Here is a 19622-nt window from a genome sequence, read left to right on the forward strand (position 1 = left end):
ATTCCTAAAATGTAAGCATATGTCTTTGTGTAATGAGGTATTGACTCTTAAAACTAAATAAAAGTTCTGTTTTTCATATTGAGACATTAATGTGGTTCTCATAAACATTAATTTGATACTTACAAATATTGATATGATTCCTAGAAGCATTCTGCCTTTTAGTGTGGTGATTGTTGGTTTTATACTTTGATCATTTGTCTTGCCTTTCTGTGAACCGTGTATTCTGCAACAGTGGTTTTGAGTTGCAGTGATCAGTTGCACACAAGGAATTTCAGATGAGGTCACACCATTTGTTTTATAAATATGTATAAAATATTATATCCTCATATATTATCCCTTATGCAGCTGAAAGTCTGTGGGGGAATGTTAACTGAAGTTTCTAATTAAACAGAGGTTTTCATTGAGAGAGAAATAATGAATCTCTTGTGTCTTTAGGTGTTAAATCATTCATTTAAAAAGGTCTAACTTGAAAGACTTTGCTTCAGTAGCTGTGGCATTGCATAGCTTGACATTTAAATACGGTGTAAACTTTTCACCTATGGACCTCTATGTATTTCTCTTAAAAGTTTGTGTGGTCTGGCATGGAGCACTGTCTTGTGTTACCTAATCACTTGCAAATCTACTTCTTCACTGTTCTTTTACTGTGTCATAATCTGGTAGTATGGGGCCTGATGTAGAACTGTGAATACCTGTAATTTTTTACCAAATATCCGCTCTGCTGTTGACAGTGTTGGTAGTGTTGTTCTTTTCCCATTTTCCTGTGGGGTTTTGAGAAGAAACGAATTACTTGTGGTGAAATAAAGCTGCTGCTGTCTTGGAAAAATGTGAAAATATCTTCTTCAGTTTGCCTGCAAATATGCCTACAGAGGTGACCTGGGCTATGTTTATCTTATCTTGATAAAAGGAAACTATGTCCATGTCGTTTTGTTTGGATTTGCCACTGTCCTTCAATCTGTGGTATATGGTCTTTTGTAGCTTTATTGGGCTATACCTTTCTAAACTAGGTCTAAAGAAAGGCTTTGCTTTTGGCAGGAGTTCTTCAAATATCTGCAGACCAGTGTTTTTGTTACCACTCTTCCTTAACAGTGGCATTCCTAGAGGAGGTGATTTGTGCTGGAGTATTACTGTCTCTAGATTGATGACTTTACTTTGTTTTCATTAGAATTGGCAGTACTGGTGTCCCTGGAGTGTATGAACAGGGAACCTTTTGCTTGTCTTAATCTCTGCTTGTGTGGCTACTTGAGCCTTTTGGTACAGAAAACTGATTTTGTGATTTGGGGGTTAGTCTTTTACAATATTGTCCATTTTGTATTATAAATGAGTTTTAACTAAAAAATGACAGCTGACCTGATGGACTTGGAGTGCAAACCCTTTAGGGGGTGAATAAGCTTCAGGTGACTTACTGTGCTGTTTGCTCAGGAGTAGCTCTGCATTTCAGTTTTACGTAGATGGTACAGTTCCTGATAGTACTTGGGTATTACTTGGATAGACAGAAATCAATGTTAATGTTTTGATGCTAAAGAAATGTAAATATCTTGGATCACAACTATTGTTCTGTGTGAACCAGTATGATGCTTGAGCTAAAAAACCAGGATCTGACAGTATAGTCTTCTATTACATATGGAAATTTTCTCCCTTCCCCTCTGCCCCCTTTATCTGAATAAAATAAACAGCAAACCAGGCTGTTGCTGTATACTGGTCTTTTCATGCAACTGTTACACTGAGTTTTCTAAAGTCAGTGTTTTTAAACATACGGCTTGCAACTCTCAAGGGAAATGTGCAATGCAAAGTGGCAGAAAGTTGCGATGTAGTGCCAGTAATTTGGCTGCAGCTCATTTCTGCCAGTCAGAACAATGAATTTAAGTACATACAGTCAGCATCTGTGGGGTGTTTTCCTCTTTTTCTCCTGGATGAACTATGCTGTTGCTTGCTTTAAGGGACTTTTCACATAACAATAAACCACAGAAATGTTTGCCCTTATAAAAAAACTTTGGGATAGGAAGTGATTATTGTTTTATAGAATCACAGAGCATGAACATATCTATCTTCCTGAAGTCCTTGTTGAGCTATTTCTGTAATTTTGGGGCTGGAACACAGGAATGGCGAAGAAAAAAGAAAGTAAACAAGTAAACATCTAACATTTCTTTTAACATGAGCATAGTTAGAAGGAGAATTTGGGATTTGTCTGTAGCAGTTTTCTTTGAACGGTAATTTTAATGCCTCAAATTAATATTTTAAAGTTTAGTAATTCCTTCTTAAAAAGTGTTAAATTTTGTATGCCTTTTAATGCTCTAAGTATGCATTTGATTGATGAACATTGCAGTCAGCGAACCTTTCTTATGCTTTAGAATAAATATCTAGGATCACTAAACATTGGCAATAATGTATTACTTTATCACATTTTAATGAGTCTATGTCTAAAATATGTCTTTTTATATTTAATGTTTTTATTAAGCAGTGTTTTTTTCAAGAGACAAACAACTCTGGCAGTCAGAACGAAGACTTTATCTAATTATTTTGACATTTTCATTCTTAATTGGCACTTTAAAGGATCATTAGTATCTTCCAAGGACTAGCTGAGAGCCTTTATGCCCCTAGATCTTCAGTTTAAAAATGGATAATTTTAAATCCATTTGACAGACTAAATACCTTGAAAAAGTATGTTGATGAATTGCCCTGAAGTTGTGGTGATAGTTTTTTGAAGCCAAAACAGCAGTGACAGGAAAAATGTTACCATGAAAATCTTAAAAGTGCCTCAAAAAAGTGAAAAGTCATAACGAATAAAAGTCTGTAGACCTGATTATTTGAATAATAGTTTTTTCCATATTTCCTAGTGGTGTACTTAATGATATTTAGAAGGTATCTTCCCTCAAAATACACAGTAGAAGCACCTTAGGAGTAAAAATGTTTTCTGAATTTTAGCTAGTTAGGCTCGGTTGCAATCTTCCCTTAACATTTGTATGAATAAACAAAATATATGTAATACCAAGAATGTCAGTGTAGTAAAGTTCTTGTAAAGTTCTCTAGTAAAAAAAGATTTGTATATCACTGTGGAGATTAAGTGTTCTGAAGGTCTTGAAAAGAGCAATTTATAAAGCTGTCATGCTGTGGTTTTATTGTTACCTATTTGCACAACTGCAGATTTTATGTATGGTATGCATTCAAATATTTTCCTTTTGTTCACAAGGGGGAACTTGTGGGGAAAACGGGGAAATGTCATCGTCGTCGTCGTCCCCAAAGTGGGGAAAATGTTCCCCCTTGCTAACTGCAGGCATTTATTACTTTGTGGATCTGCTTATAGGAGAGAAGTTATGTACTTAAACACTCAGGTGCTCCGCTCTTAGGAATGTCAATCTGATCAGTAAAAATCAGAGTTCTCAAAATTGTTTTCACAGTAAGTTTATGCAACCTCATTAATGTGAACAAAATGATGTTCCTGAAGAGGCCAGTGTACCTGTATTTAAAATATTGTTATGATTTACCACAGAATAGAAAATGGATATTCAGCTGCAAGTGACAAAAGTCAGAAAAAATGGGCATAAGCACCCTTTTTTTTTTCATTAAATGAAAAATTTTGCCTTAGTAAATGAAAAAAATATTTTAGAATCCTTGCAAAGTTTGAGTATACTGTGAATGACTTTAAGATGGTACCTTAATCTTATCTTTTAAACAGGCTTCTCAGAAATGTGTTAGTGCATTAGAAAGACATGAGGGGAGGCCATAGACTAGGGGTGGGCATTTGGATTTGTGAGCACCAGTCACCAGAGGAGATGTTAAAGTTGAAGCTTGAGTGGTCCTAGCAAGTGGAAGTCTGAACAGTTCGTCATTTCAGATCTCCTCAAAAGTCTGTTAACTCTCAGCAGGAGACCTGATAAAAGCTGTCACATGGTTCATAGTGATAAAGACTGTCCCGAACAAGAAGAGTCCCTCAATTATTTCCAAGCGGTGTTGTCAATTTTAACGGAAGGATTACTTGTTTCATCTTGTTGTTTGTAATACAAACTTGTATCTGAGTTATACGAAACAGAGAAATATTTTAGATATTTATGCAGTCTGTCTTAGAACTGCAATTTGGGAGAGTGTATAGAGGAGCAAGAGTCTGTATAATCTAGAAAAATAAGAGAAGATGGAAAACAGGTTTGTGTTTTGGTCTTTTAAAACTACAGCACATTTGGTTTCTAATCTCTGTTTGACCCTATAGCTTCGCAGCCGAAGAAAAGCAGTAATTAGGCTGTATTTTCCATTAAGTCATGAGAAAGTGCTGAAAAAGCACTAGAATCGGCAAATCTACTGTTGTCTTAGTAGGCTTGTACTGGGACAGTCTGAATTTTAAATGAGTCTGTTATACAAGCAAGAAAATCCAGGTCAGTCTTTAGTATAATGGATTTACCATACCAACAGAAATAACAGTATTTAAAGCTTGCTTTTCAAGTTAAATGGCTAATTAAAATGCTACTTCTGTGTTGGATGTTAACAAATTAACCAATCACTTGTTTTGCTTCTCCACCTCTAATGAAAAGCCAAAGTCAACACAAAATGTAAGGAGAGGATAAATAAAAAGATGTCCTTTTGTTATTACTTCTTAAGGTGTACTGTAGTTTCACCCAACTTGCAGTTACACAAATGATGGTGTACACTGCAGTAAAGCTTTTAACCATTAGCTGCGTGTGTATACAAGATGAGTAGGGTCTGCCTGTCATACCATTTTGGTTAAACATCTGTACGGTTTTTATGCTGACACTTTAAATCATTATCCTTCTTAAATAATTCCCTGTTTGGCTGTGTTAAAGTGAAATTCCCAGCAAAAATGGTAACAACCTTGTGTATTTGTCTACTTAATCATCTCGCCTTCCAAGTATATTCTACTGTTTTCTGGTCATGCTGCGAAGGCCTGGGTATCTAGCTTCTGGTAGGCCAGGATGCTGGCAAGGTACACATTCTGAAATGCAGCATCTCTTTGTAGAGAGCAGCTGGAATGCTGTTTCTATAGAAATTAGATTTGCTAGCATTTGTGAGAAGCACTTTCATAAGTAACTGTGTTGTGAGTAGCAATGGGTGATCTTTCCAGGTTAAAACTAGTCCTTTCAGCATTGTGGTTTGCCAGAAATTAGCATGGTTTACTCCTGGCATTGAGTGTGAAACAGACTGGTTTTTGGGTGGTAAAATTGAGCACTGTTCTAAGTTTTCATATGGACTCTGCATATAACCTGTTTTAAAGAACACTGCAGGTATCCTAATTACAAGGTGACATATTTTGTAGCTCATAATGATTATGACTTGCACTTTTGATGAAAACTGCAGGTAGAAGAGAAGCTCTTACAAATATCTTGCCTGTGTATCCTGGAGAGTTGAACAGGGTAACTGAACTGTGAAGACTGAAAACATAGATCTGTTTATCAAGGACTGGTAAAATCCAGTGGCTCTTTGTTGTTCTAAAATTATTACTATTTGCATGTGATTGGAGTAAGTCTCAGTGTTTTATACATAGCTAGCTCCCTGTGTCATAGAGGAAATAGTCTGTTTTTCATAGGAAATGTAAATTGCTCATGTATTTTGTCCTTTTGGCTTTCTCTTCCTCATTCAAATAAAAACTTCTGTTGAATATTTTAGTATGTTACATAGATTAACTCTCTAGAGGGAATACTGTCTCAAAAATGTGCATCTTTTTCACTGTTCCATCACAGTACTTTTAATGTGATCTGGAACAGCTGATTGTATATGATTAGAAAGAAGCCTTTTGAGAAGTTGTCTTTGTTGCCTGTTTTGCAGGGGGTGTTTCTGATAACTTGGATAGTGACCAGTTGGCTCTTTCTTTTGCTTTTAGTGATGTGTAAGTGAATGCAAACCATTAGCTCATTTCAGATAGAAAATTTCAGTTACTGCAGACCTAGGTTTGAATCAAAGCACATCATGATGAAAGGCTCTGTAACCCCCAGTATTAGTCCCTTGAGCCTTCCAGGCTGTTCTTGTCCTTTTTAAGTTAGTGCATGTCCTGTAATGAGACAAAGAATTACTTACAATTCAGTTTCTCTCAGCATAATCAGTTTTCTTTGATTGGTTTTAAGTCTTCTCTGTAAATTAGCAGTGCTGGAATTATTCTTTAGCAGGAAGAATTCAATTTGCTTTTTGTGAGGTTTTTTCCCCGTCTGTAGTAGCAAGAGTTAACAGAATAAGAAGCAGAGATTCTAAGATGCAGTACAGGAATTCTGTGTCATTTGTGGTTCAAGAAAAGGGGGTGGTATTCAGCTCTTGAAAGGTCTTTAATGAATGCTGTTTGTTTGGTGTTTTTGAAAGCTAATGGTCAGAGGAAAGCAAGAGAAACAGCCTTGGAGCTTTTAGGGTAAAGGGATGAACACTTTTTCTGATTGAGGTGATTGTTTCACCACCCTTTTTATGTAAGGATTTTTCACCATCTATTGCCTTTTGTTTTTATTCTAATGACATACACTTAAAGAAGCCTTTTTTTATGTGAATGCAATGCTTTCTCCCCTCCTCCTGTAGAAAATCTGCTTGCCACAGACAGGCAGAGCATGTGTTTCTCTTGTCTTGGTTGGGTGCACAGATCTTCTTTTATGTGTGCTGCTTCTTACCCTGTTGCCTAGACGATCACTGGCTTTCACTAAGGATGTCTGGTTCTCGTAAAGAGTTTGACGTGAAACAGATTTTAAAAATCAGATGGAAGTGGTTTGGTCATCAGGCATCAGCCCCTAACTCTGCAATTGCAAACGACCAGGGAGACTTCTGGAATAGAGGACAAAATGTAACAACTGGTGGCACAAAGTTTTTAGATTCAGGTAACCTACCTCTAACATCAGTTGGTTACAGAAGGTCCAGCCAACAGGATTTCCAGAATTCACCTCCTTGGCCAATGGCATCCACCTCAGAAATCCCTACATTTGAATTTGCAGCAGAAGACTGTGGAGGTGCAGGTTCGCTTGACAGACAAGAAACAGATGATAGAGCAAGTGAAGAAGAAAATGAATCGGACAGCAGTTCATGCAGGTTATTGATTACTTTCCTATTGTGAGAAATGTATTTTCATTTCATGTTTACAGATAGTATGCATATATAGGCTAACCTTTATTATAGATTAAAATGCTTCAGAAACCTAGCAGCTGCAGTATCAGAAACAGAAAATGATTTATAGTCAGGGTTCTGTGTGTTTACTAGGATCTTTTTAAAAGGCAGATGTAGTCAATGTGGATAAATAAAGCACAAACTTGTGTTTTAAGTAGTATACCAACTACGTGCTGCTATGAACAAGGTATTGTCCATTACATGGTAATGTTACAGGATGCTTGCTGAATTATTTCAGAGTGATGCTGATCGTTCAGTTATGCTGAGAATTAGTCTCATGCCAGTTAGGAGAAAACTATGAAAATGTAAGCTTCTTGTGACTCTTATTGGATGTTTCCACATTATAGATGAGGGAAATGACACTAAAAAATACTTAAGAAGTAAAGCAAAGATTATTTTTTTCTTGTGTATATGCAACTTGAAGGAAAAAAATACTTTCATCTATCGAAAGCTGGCCAGTTTGTGCTTTAATCTGTCCAGGTGTCTTAAAATGTGTATCTAGCTTAAAAAGAAAAGACTGTTTTATTGTGTCTATTTAAGGTGTTTTTCTCTAACATATTGTTACTAAAGATGAAACTGCAAAATTTGTTCTTAAATGAAAGGTGTTTACCAGTTGTTGTAAATTAGGCAAGTTAAAAGAATTAAACTGATACTTAACAAGAAAGATTATTATTTCCTTTTACTGCATATCAGCTGTTCTTCACTAAAAGTATTTTTTTTGTTTTGTACTGCATATAGTGCGTAATAGCTTACCATTTCAAGTAAATTTTATGATGTTTGTTTTCTTGCTTTTAAGATAACTTTGCAATGATACGGCATTTCAGAAAATACGCCTATTTAAAAGGGTACACTGTTTAATAAAGCCTAATGAGGACGGATCAATCTAGACATAGCAGTTTTAGTGTTTTGCATTCCCTATGAGAAGAATTCTTTTAGTGCAAGGGCAAAGTAGCCCACAATATAAACACTACCTATTTATGGTTTATATAACCTTTAAAGATTCAAAGAAAGGGGGGAGGGTAAAAATGCTTAAGAGTCAATACAGTGTATTTGCTTTTATCACTGAATGGCAATAGTACTAGAATTACAGGGAAAGGAAATCCTGCATGCTGATGCTTCATAACAGCAGTCTGATCATGCTGCAACAACTATGTAGCTATAAATAATATTTCTGAAGACATCCTATTTTAAGTGATATTCATGTATGAATTTTTAATAGCTGTGTCACTGGATAATATATATGATATAGGTGTAACATCACCTTCCATTTCAGGAACATTTACTTGTGATGTGAAATTTTTATATATAGCATTACCCCAACTGGATATTCTCACCATAGTAATGTGCAGTCGGTGTAGAAAAAAAAAAAAGTAATTTTAAGAGATAAATGTCTAGATTGAAATTACTATAAATTTGTTCTTAATTGTGGGAGAAGAATTTACCACAAAACTAATTTGTTACTTTGTAGAATTGGAGAACTGCAGGTACTTACTTAGGGGTGTGAGAAGTCTATATAGCATTGGGGTTTTGTTGGTTGTTTTTTTTTGCAGGTGGAATTGTATACTACAGGAAGTGCATGGAGGATTTGAACTCAGTAAATTTGAAGTATCTTTTAAATTGTGTGCTTAATCATCTATAGCATCTAGCATTATTTGTAATTCCTTTTGTCTTGTAGTTCTTGCAAGTGTTTTACTTTCAGGCTTTAAAATGAATATTTTGGATAAATTTTGAGTTCAGGGCTGGTACAATTTAATATGTAACTAATGGTAATGTAAGAACTTGCTTTGTATTATCTGTCTCCTGTCTTATGGGGACGCTGTACTTAAACCATGTTTTTCTCACTCCTTTGTTAAGAATCTGTAAACTATTGGGCAGACTACAGAAATCTGTCCAGCAGCTGGAATAGTTCTGATGTTAAGAACGTAATTAAATGTTCTTTTTATTAGTCTAAAATATAGCTTTTTTCCCCATATGAAAACCCTGTTTCCTCCATTGGAAACAAATTGTGTGAGTGTAAAAATCCTTTTTTTAAAACTTTGTAGAAGCTATGCAGCGACCTTACTTCTTTACTCCTCTTTAATTTACCGCCCAGTTACAAGCCCTAAAAGCATGAAGTGACAGCTCAATGGCTTTGTACATATCAATCGTCCTTCCTCTTTGCCATGTGATACAGCACAGCTAGAAAAGCATTTAGGTCAGGTCTTTGTCATTATGAAAGCTTTAGATCGTTGTGTGATTCATTTATAGAGACCTGCTATAGAATTCATTTATTACTAATTAGTATAGACCTTGGTGGCATAAGGGATAAGCAAATTCCAAGTTTAGTACCAGATCTTTGATAAAGGCTGTGTCTGACATGCAAGCAGATCATCCAGATTCAGGGATCAGAGCTAGTTGGCTATAATGCTGTTGACATTATACTCCTGCATGTTGTTTGTAACCAGCGTTAGCTTGAATGATTGGTTACTGGACCAGTGAGGTTTGAATTCTTTTGCTGGCTTTTGTCTCCTAGATTTCCTCTGTTGTTAACTTTCCTACATTCCTGAGGAAACAGTCATCATCTTGGATTTGTACGCTTCTTAAAATTTTCCAACAGCTGTGCAGACTCTTACATAGCAGATTTAAACTTATTAGCAATAGATACGTTTTTCATAACTTTTGTGGGTGCCTTAGCAGCAGTCCACAGACCTTGAAAGCATGGTGGATATCAACCTAAAAATACCTAGAGCATACCTAGTATGCAGAATATTGTATCTGGTTCATTTCACCCAGGCATGTGTTAAAATATTGGAATTACTTTACTGTAGATTAAAGTGTGGAAATGTTTTCAAATGTAATATAAAATGTATATTTATATTTGAACATTAAATGCAAACAGTATTTCAAAATTCATCAGCTGTGTCCTAACCCTGAAAAGTTCAGTAAGATGTCTGTAATTGATTTTAAAACAAGGTCTGAATGCACCAGTTGGTAGCTACTCTGCAGTATTGCACGCTCTATGCACAGTCTTGGATTTAGTAAGCTGTTAACTTCCAATCTAAGTCTGCCCCGCAATAATTTTCAATCTACAGACACCTTTGGTATTCTTTCAGCTCAGTCTTACCTACCTTTGAGGCTGTAAGTTTATTAGGGCCGCCAATTGTGGTGTGTATGTCTGTGTATCTCCTATCGTAAAACAATGCAAACTGCCAAATAAGGACAGTTGATAGATTCCCTAATTTTGTTGCATGACAGTAGTATGATACTTGAAATTGACTGAAAAATTATGAAAAGAGCATTTTTTTTTTTTGCTAGATATATACATGAATTAGACAAAAATAAGAAACCTACTGAAAGACAAGTTGGTTTACAGGGGAGAATCTCTAGCCTTCTAGTTTCTTTTCTTCCATGCTACTGCTAAAATTCTTTCATTTTCCACTGTGCCTATTAAATCTTCACTTGGGTTATGACTATGCCTATTTGGAAAGAGTTAGTGCGGCACAATTACATAGCACGTACAAAGCAGATGCAATCTAGTAAGCTTGAACAGTAGATGTAATGAAGGTAAGACAAGAGGCTGTAGCATGGACTTCTCAAAGGCACAGGGGATTCCAGCTATAAATTTGGATGGAATGGGCTTCCATGCAAGATGATCATATTTTTGCACAGATTGTCATGTGTTTTGACTACCTTAAAGCTTGGTCAGGTATGTTTTTGTACTACTGCGCTTCTCAATCACTCCAGTGTAGATGTATCATGAGGTAGTCTAAATAGTTGTTTTGCAAACAGAATGCATGTTACTGGTGACATTTGTGTGGGTATATGAATTCACTGCACTAAATCCAAGACATCTCTTAGGAAACATCAGTGCTATAATCAAGAGTCTATCTGCAATGAAACATGCCTATGTTATTTCTTAACATAATTAGAAACAAGTAAAGATGCAGTAGTATTGGCTTAGAAGGCTGTATATACATGTCTTTGCTGGCCTAGCATAGGTTACGCTGGTGTCTGTTGTTGCTCGTGCCAGTTAGATTAAGGTTACTGTGCATATATATGTGTGTATGTTTGCTAGAACTGGTGCCTTTTGATTACACGATTGTAGTTCTGGCTATTGCTGTAATTATTTTCTCTAGCATAAAGTGAATCAGTAGCCCTCAAGTTCTCATGCATATATAGTCTTACTGTGCTCTTCAGTCTCTCCAGAGTCACTGTTGTCCTCTTTCCAGTGTTTTGTATTACCTTGATTTATGATACACTAGATTTTTAGCAGTTTTTGTTGTTACCACCTTATGGCTTCCTCCTATTATTTATGCCCTTCCCAGCCTTTGAAGGTGTCTTGCTTTTAACTATTTCTTGCTTTTTCCAAGAATCCTTTCAGCATCCTTCTTTTCAACAAACTTCATTCTCTGCAGCTGAGGTTCTTCTTTTTCTAAGTTTGAAGAAGGAATTTTTTTACTCCTTACAAAGTATAGTCTATAATTATGGAAGGTGGCATATTGTTATTTTAGTAAGTTGTGTTTCAGTCTCTGCATGCCATAAAACGTCAGCTAGCTTGAAGATAGCAGTGTAAACAACTAAATTGTTGAAGAGATATATTTTAAACTATTTTGAAACATTGTATGTAAAAACTGCAATGCAAGAAGCTATCTTAACACAATAAGAAAGTTACAAAATGGAGATTTGTTTAAAAATGCAAAGGTTGTAGCTTAATGTGTATCCTAATTTGTCCAAAGTCAGACATACTCTTACCTCCCCTAGTGACTTAAGCAATTGACTACTATAGCCTAAAGATGGCTTGAAATTTCAACAGATCTTCTACTTATTACTGAAAAAATACCTTGAGATCATGGATTTGTTATGCGGTATAGCAGATGTAGTGCCCTGTGTCAAAGTAGACAATCAGCTTACCTTTTGGCTGCACGGGACTTTTTTTTTTTTAATTATTTTTTATTAGGAAGTCCAACTACTGGAGATTTATCAGTTCTAGTAAGAAAATAAATGCCTTCACTGGTTTTGAACAGTAGTGAAATTTATAGCTTATTGGTGATTTGCTAGAGTAAATTCCATATGCTTTGTTTATGATTGCAGAGTTCTGCTTTGGTCAGTCAAACATTGGCTTTTGATTTCATTGACATCATTCTTGGGTTTGCATTACAAGAATGTAAACAGCAGCATGTAATTTATAGTCAGAGGTACTATGCATTAGTTTTCTTTTATTATCTTCTCTAAACACAAGGCAGTTGCACCTATTTTTCTGCACATAATTTCCATCACTTATCTCTAAACCTCTTTTATTATTTGGAACTTTTTTGAGGTGTGACTAAACCTAATATTTTTACTATTTCTTCTTTCAAATGTCATGATACTTATTTTTTTATACCTGTATACATTGAGATGTCTGTATTGGTTTGTTGACTTTCTGTTTATTTACATGTCATATTTATAAAGATAGTATACTTTATGCATGAATTCAGATTTACAATGTTAATGTCAGTTACTTTATTTTCTGAGAAACAAAATGGTGTTCACTGGAAACATATTAGTGAGGAGAAAAATGTGTATTTTTCCCCATCTGTCCAGTTTTGCCGGTGTTTACTACTTCTAACACAGACTGGGTGTAGATGAAAGCATTAGAGCAACATGTAAAACAATATTTAAGCCAATTCTGTGCACTGGTTATTCTGGCCCCAGTTCCCATTTTGCACTTTGTAAGTCTGTCTATGAAAACCATTTGGGTTGGTGTACAGTGCTGCCTGCAGATTTCGGTAGCGTAGATAGAGCATTTGCTTTTAGCTTGATTTCCTAAAGGGACCAAGTTTGTGCGGTTGTGTTTTGCATCACCCTTGCCATTTTGTGGGTAGCTTTGAAACCTATGGGCCGTGACGGTAGGCAGAAGTCTCAAAGATAAAGTCACTCCTTGCAGTTAGTTAATGGAGAGAAACCCAGCTTACTGCCTTCACTGAAAAAGGGCAGAATTCATCTGATGCAAAGCTGGCTGTGTGACACCTCTTACTGTTAGTCACGTTATTTGCTGTCTCTTGCCTAGTGAGGAAATGTCTTAAGGAACTGAGGGGAAAGGAGAAGAGCTGGAGTTGTGGTGGCAGGTGGAATGAGGAAAGGAGATAGAGCATAGAAATACTTGTAAAATAGACTTCATTTGTAGATTCTGTGAACCATCCAGTTGAGTAGGCATAGTAGCAATATGTTGGAGGTAGTTTCTCCATCAAGATTTTATGGATAGAAATCCCATTGTAATGCTGCCTGACTCCTTTGTCTAGTCAAGGCTCTAGTAACAAGCAGCACTTCAGCATGCTGCTTCTGTCAAAAGGAGCGTGACTTCTTAATGCGAGTAAATAATCTTTACTTGCTCCAAAAGGTTAGAAGAGACAAGATGATCAGCATCTGTACTACATGTCTCTGATCTAACCAGGTCACTCTTACCTTGCAGTTAAAATACATTTTTGCAGATTTATAGGATTTAATACTATCTTGTGGAGAAGTTGACCTTTTTTAGAAGTACAGGTGAGGTTACAGCTGGATTATGTGAACTAGTTATGACAATAGAACAGTTTTAAATACAAGTGAATTTACACATAATTTTCTGATGATTTTTTTCAGACAATTTCACACAATTTTTCAGAAAAAATATTTTTAAACTAATTTCAGATTTTGGATTGTGTTCTTCTATCTCTGTTCCAAAGTGAATAGTTTGAAAACTGTATTTGATTTTTTTCTTAGTTATAATGAAGCCTTTATTGCTTTATTTTTATTTCTAAGACAAACATGGAGACATTTAAGCTAAAAGATACCTTCCTGAAAATAATTTTAAATGCATAAAATAAAATGCTTGAAAAAATTTTGTAACTTTTGTTATAGTAAAGGTTAATACTTACTAGAATTCATAGGCTGTTAACTAATATGTGTGATTGCTATAAAATAAGAGTAACTCCTCCTTTAAATTTAAAATTAATTGCAGTGATTTAAAATTATTAAAATAACGAATCCTGTTAATAGGAACAGATTGTGCTTCTCCCATGTAAAATTTGAAAACCACTGATGCCTCTCTTTTGGGGGAGAGAGTTTAGTAGAAGTGGGAGGAAAGAAGGCTTGTGTATGTTATGGTTTGGTTTTATATTAAAGCCTGTGCTGTAGCTTTATTTAAGCCACAACAAGGAAGCCTGAAACAACTAGAAAGGAAACCAGAAGGAGAGGTGTGAATTCAGCTCTCCAGTCGTCATCATTATATATTCTTTTATTTTTGAAACTCATTTACCACCACTTCACTAGCCCAATAAATTGCTTCATTGCTTTGCAATGAACTATTTTATTGGGTAGAGCTCTTTATTCCAAACATCCTACTTCAAGAAAGAAAATATTTTAAAAATGAATGGTTTTATAGCTATATATATGGCTTATGCATAATTTTGATTTCAAAAGGCATACTGTTATATAAATTATTTATTAGACAGAGAAGCTGAAGAAAGCTAGCATCTTTAGTATATGGATGTTTGTCACCAGGGTAGTAAAATGTGTAGCTAGTGTGGGAAAGACCTTGTTCTTAGTTATTTACATTTTTACAATCATCCTAAAATTGTACCATACTTAATAAAATTTGGTCAGTGCTCGATAGCATGTTTTTGACATAAATAGGGAAAGAAAAGAAAACCCAAGAAAAATGTGAGTGAAGTTAAAGAATAGAAAAAGGAAACCCTACTGACTAACATTCTAAGCTACTTGTAATAATATTTTCATTTCTTGTGATAAAAATGCTATCTTAAGTCTTAATCTTAAAGGAATATGCAAAAAGGGCTCTTTGATACACTTATTGTGTGTGCTGACAGCCTCAGTCTTTAATTTTCTGAGTAGTATGCGTGAGGTGTGCAGAAGTAGCAATATCTCTCTAGCCTGTGGGAGGGGAAATTCATACTATACTTAAAGACAAATTTGAGAGCTAAATGCAAAAGGAGCAGAGCTGTCTTGATACTCAGAGCTGCAGGACTATCGTGGCTGGGTGTCTGCTCTAAGCACGGGATTCACAGGTCAGTGTTAAGATACCCAGGTTTCCCCTCTCTAGGTGGAAGGAATGTGGGCCAAGAATTTTGGAAGGCATTTCAGTACTACTGCTGGGAGGGGGAAAAGCAGGTCCTCCGTGTCCTCTGTTCTTCCCATGCTTGTGTATTCTCCCAAGCTGTCATGGCTGTGGCAAACTGAACTGGGAAACAGATTTGTAAAACACTTTGGGGAAGGAGGGATATGTGAATTTTGTATAACCATTGAGTCATAGGCATAAATAGCCCTTGAAGTTATTTCTTCCTTTTTACATGTATCAACTATTAGGCTGTCTCTTTCATGTTCTCTTTATAGACCACTGAAGTCTGTCTTTCTCCTTTTCCTTCCTTATGGAAAATGGTTTGTAAGTTATTGGCTAGAGGACAGGTATAGGGTTGAACTTCAGGTGAGGGGAAGAACTAAGCTTGGCTCTATTGTGGTCTGAGTAAGTGCTTTATCATGGGTAGTGGGAAACAGATGCCGCTGCAATTATTACTGCTTATTGAATGAGAGTGGTGACTGCCACCGAGTTCTCTGCAGAATGCACGTGTGCAGTCTTGGGGCTGGCAATAACTCCAGTGAGGGTGTGGTCCAGCAAAGTGCTGGCTTGGAGGGTTTTTCGCTATTCCGTGCCAGTTTGCTGCTGCTTCAGTTTTATCTGCACAACTCTGTGAGGTGGTAATGTACATCAAATCCTTGATATCATGCAATTTTTTATCATTATTAATGGGGTTAATTTGAAGAATCTGAATTAAAATATGGTTCAGCCAAAAAAACCCTTCAAACTGTATCAAGACAGTTGAAGATGTGGTAAATTGTGATAGAGTAAGAATTTCTTAAGCATTTTCTTGTTGGCCAGCACTCTGTTCTTTCCACTTTGCTTTCTTTTGCTTTCTTTTGCTTTCTTTTGCTTTCTTTTGCTTTCTTTTGCTTTCTTTTGCTTTCTTTTGCTTTCTTTTGCTTTCTTTTGCTTTCTTTTGCTTTCTTTTGCTTTCTTTTGCTTTCTTTTGCTTTCTTTTGCTTTCTTTTGCTTTCTTTTGCTTTCTTTTGCTTTCTTTTGCTTTCTTTTGCTTTCTTTTGCTTTCTTTTGCTTTCTTTTGCTTTCTTTTGCTTTCTTTTGCTTTCTTTTGCTTTCTTTTGCTTTCTTTTGCTTTCTTTTGCTTTCTTTTGCTTTCTTTTGCTTTCTTTTGCTTTCTTTTGCTTTCTTTTGCTTTCTTTTGCTTTCTTTTGCTTTCTTTTGCTTTCTTTTGCTTTCTTTTGCTTTCTTTTGCTTTCTTTTGCTTTCTTTTGCTTTCTTTTGCTTTCTTTTGCTTTCTTTTGCTTTCTTTTGCTTTCTTTTGCTTTCTTTTGCTTTCTTTTGCTTTCTTTTGCTTTCTTTTGCTTTCTTTTGCTTTCTTTTGCTTTCTTTTGCTTTCTTTTGCTTTCTTTTGCTTTCTTTTGCTTTCTTTTGCTTTCTTTTGCTTTCTTTTGCTTTCTTTTGCTTTCTTTTGCTTTCTTTTGCTTTCTTTTGCTTTCTTTTGCTTTCTTTTGCTTTCTTTTGCTTTCTTTTGCTTTCTTTTGCTTTCTTTTGCTTTCTTTTGCTTTCTTTTGCTTTCTTTTGCTTTCTTTTGCTTTCTTTTGCTTTCTTTTGCTTTCTTTTGCTTTCTTTTGCTTTCTTTTGCTTTCTTTTGCTTTCTTTTGCTTTCTTTTGCTTTCTTTTGCTTTCTTTTGCTTTCTTTTGCTTTCTTTTGCTTTCTTTTGCTTTCTTTTGCTTTCACTGGGAGAATGCCAACCAGTTTTGTCAATGTAACGTATGAGTTCCTTGATTCAGTTTCCAGAATGACCCCTAAGATTACTCGTTTCAGCTTGTCAGAGGGCCGGTGGTGGAGCAGAACAAGTGACTTGGAGGGGGTGGGAAGAAGTTGATACAGCTGAAATAAATGGCTAACCACAATTTCAGAGAGCACATAAGATAAAGTCCTCTGAGGGAGGGAGGGAGGCAGGTATCTCATTTCTGATCTGTTACTAGATTTAGTTGTGAATTAAGTGCCAAATTGCTTGGGCTTTTTAGCTGTTTGCATACATGCACAAAACAAAACTGCACCACCCCCCCAATAAAACAAATAAATAAAAAATAAGCAAAACAAAAAAACGCAAACAAACCAAAACACCGCCCAAAAACCAAACCAAAAAAACCAGAGCATTTTCTGCTGAAAATTTAGACTTCAGTTTTGAGGAGCTCTGTCTTGAAAGTTCTAGGCTAAGGACTGAGCCAAGTCTCTTCGTGGATTTAGCTCTAAGCATGCTGCCTGAGCATATCTGTGTGAAAACAGAGGTCTCAATGCAGATCTTGTGAATCCATGTCCTTCCAAATATTATGGCAGGTGTAGACTATTTTATAAATCGCCTGTATTGTGGAAGATTAATTAGCAGTTAAAAAATTACGAGCAAGAAAAGGTGCTTCCCTCCATATACATAATTAGGATTCATCTCCTTTATATCTGTCTTAGGCCCATGCATTCCATTTATTTTCTCTGTTCCTCTTTTTTTCTCCCAAGCTGCTGTGTGTGTGGACAGGAGTAATTTTTTTTCCCCATCCACCCTTGCTTCTCCCCTGTATTGGCATCTACTGTGCTAGATCTCATTTCAGACACAAAAGGCTTTGTGCAATGGAGGTGGTGGTATATTGATGTGTTTTTTGATTCCCACCTCCCCCGCATGCCCACACTCTTTTTACTAGTTCCATATACGCTGAGTTTTGTTCTAGTCACCCTAGGCTAAGTGTGAAGCAAGGCTTTAACATATGTGGGAGGGAAGGGTTTGATTCTTTATTGCATCCTTCCATTGCTTTTTCAGTTTGCATGGTCTTGGTAGATGTCTGTTCTTCCTTAACCATCTGACAATGCTATAGATGTGAGTACTGGACTGATCTTCATGTGTCTGTTAGTTGAAAAGTACAACATTAAATGATTGTACCTTTTTCACAAGGATTTAGATTAAGTTTGGAGGAAGAGAGAAAGTATGAATATGAAGAGAAATAAAATATCAAGGAAATATATATTAAAACAAATAATGTATGTAAATTTTAAATTCACATTTATTATCGGTAGATAAATTGCTGCACCTTAGTATTGTGGGAACTACAATTTCTGTTATTGTCTTCAGCAGAACCTCCAACAGCAGTCATACCTTATCATCTTGTCAAACTATGGAGCCCTGTACCTCAGATGAATTTTTTCAGGCCCTCAACCACGCTGAACAAACTTTTAAAAAGATGGAGAATTATCTTAGACACAAACAGCTATGTGATGTGGTGTTAGTTGCTGGTGATCGTAGAATTCCAGCTCACAGGTAAGTTTATTATAATTTGAAGTAACTGCATATTTCTTTACAAATGCACCTTCAAAATGTGTCCTGTGTTTTCTTTAAAGAAGGTCAGAGCATCCTAAATAATTTAGAATACTTCAAACATGCTATGTTTTTTAACATCTGTTTGGAAACTGAAAGCTAATTTCTCTCTGTTGTATGTGATACAGCATCAAAAATAATTGTGATGTTTTCATGTTCTACTTTTTGTCCTCAAGCATATAGTAAGATATTTGAAAAACAAAATAAAACCCCCAAAAGTATCCTCAGAATATTAGAAGTAGTAGTGGTTTCTGTATCATGGAATGACACAAAAAAGTTTTCTTAGATTTAATTTTTCCTTTGTACTAACAATTAAGTTGCTGAAGTCATAATTAGCAAGAAGGACAGTCTTCTGTCTGCATAAAGGTTTTTTGCTCCCATAGTAAGAAGAGTCCTTTGATGGCAGGCTATGGAACATTGACAGTAAGTGCGAGAGGGCTAAATTATTAAATCAAACATTACCCTATCTGTCATCTGTGTATTTAATAGGTCATATGGCATGCCACTTTAACAGCTAGGAAAATACCAAAGACTGTGAAACAAAAGTATGAATAACTGAAGCATGTTACAGTGTTTAATGCACAGTATTAATAGTTCAAATAGGAACCTAGGTATAATTAAGCTGTGGTTTCATAAGATCATTTCTACAACAGAAATAGCAACCTAAAACATTCCTAGTTTCCAGTGCTCATTCCTACCCCCAAAGTGAAACTACAGCTTACTACTGTAATAGTAATAAAAAGATGGGAAGAGGTTGCTTGGTTTGGTATTTTCCTTAAAGACAGATCTCTGCTTTTATTCAGCTATCATCCACACTGTTGTGCTGACACAGCTGAGGGAATGACAGCATGAGTGTGGGAACAGACTTGAGGAGCAGGGAGGCAGTTATACCTTAACTTGCTACTGCTCTCAAAGACTTCATTTTATGAAACTTCATTTTTAAACAGTCAAGACTGTCACTGATATTTCCAAGATGATTTAAGGCAATCTTTTTGCAATTACTGCTACAATGGGTGGTCCTGCTCTCCACCCAACCCAACCTGAGTTCCTTTGTAAATATTTACAGCCACATAGCTGCGGATGATGATGAATCCTCTTTGGAGAGACAATAGGGTGAGCAAGGTGAT

At 35.8% G+C, this 19622-nt stretch overlaps 1 protein-coding gene across 6 annotated transcripts in view; it reads left to right on the top strand.

Annotated features, from left to right (window-relative positions):
* The window catches only part of KLHL5 (kelch like family member 5), a 62532-nt gene that overhangs the window by 12844 nt on the left and 30066 nt on the right, over window positions 1-19622 (top strand). For 2 of the 6 annotated variants that reach the window (XM_056352234.1, XM_056352250.1), the window contains exons 1-2: window positions 6611-7002; window positions 18253-18438. In XM_056352234.1, coding sequence (XP_056208209.1) covers window positions 6626-7002; window positions 18253-18438 — 563 coding nt within the window. In that variant the 5' untranslated portion in view covers window positions 6611-6625. Of the gene's footprint in view, window positions 1-6610; window positions 7003-18252; window positions 18439-19622 lie in introns of those variants that run through there. The other 4 variants (XM_056352272.1, XM_056352259.1, XM_056352241.1 and 1 more) reach the window with 3 other exon arrangements.

The sequence above is a fragment of the Falco biarmicus genome, chromosome 1, assembly GCF_023638135.1.
Source record: "Falco biarmicus isolate bFalBia1 chromosome 1, bFalBia1.pri, whole genome shotgun sequence".
Classification (NCBI taxonomy): domain Eukaryota; kingdom Metazoa; phylum Chordata; class Aves; order Falconiformes; family Falconidae; genus Falco; species Falco biarmicus.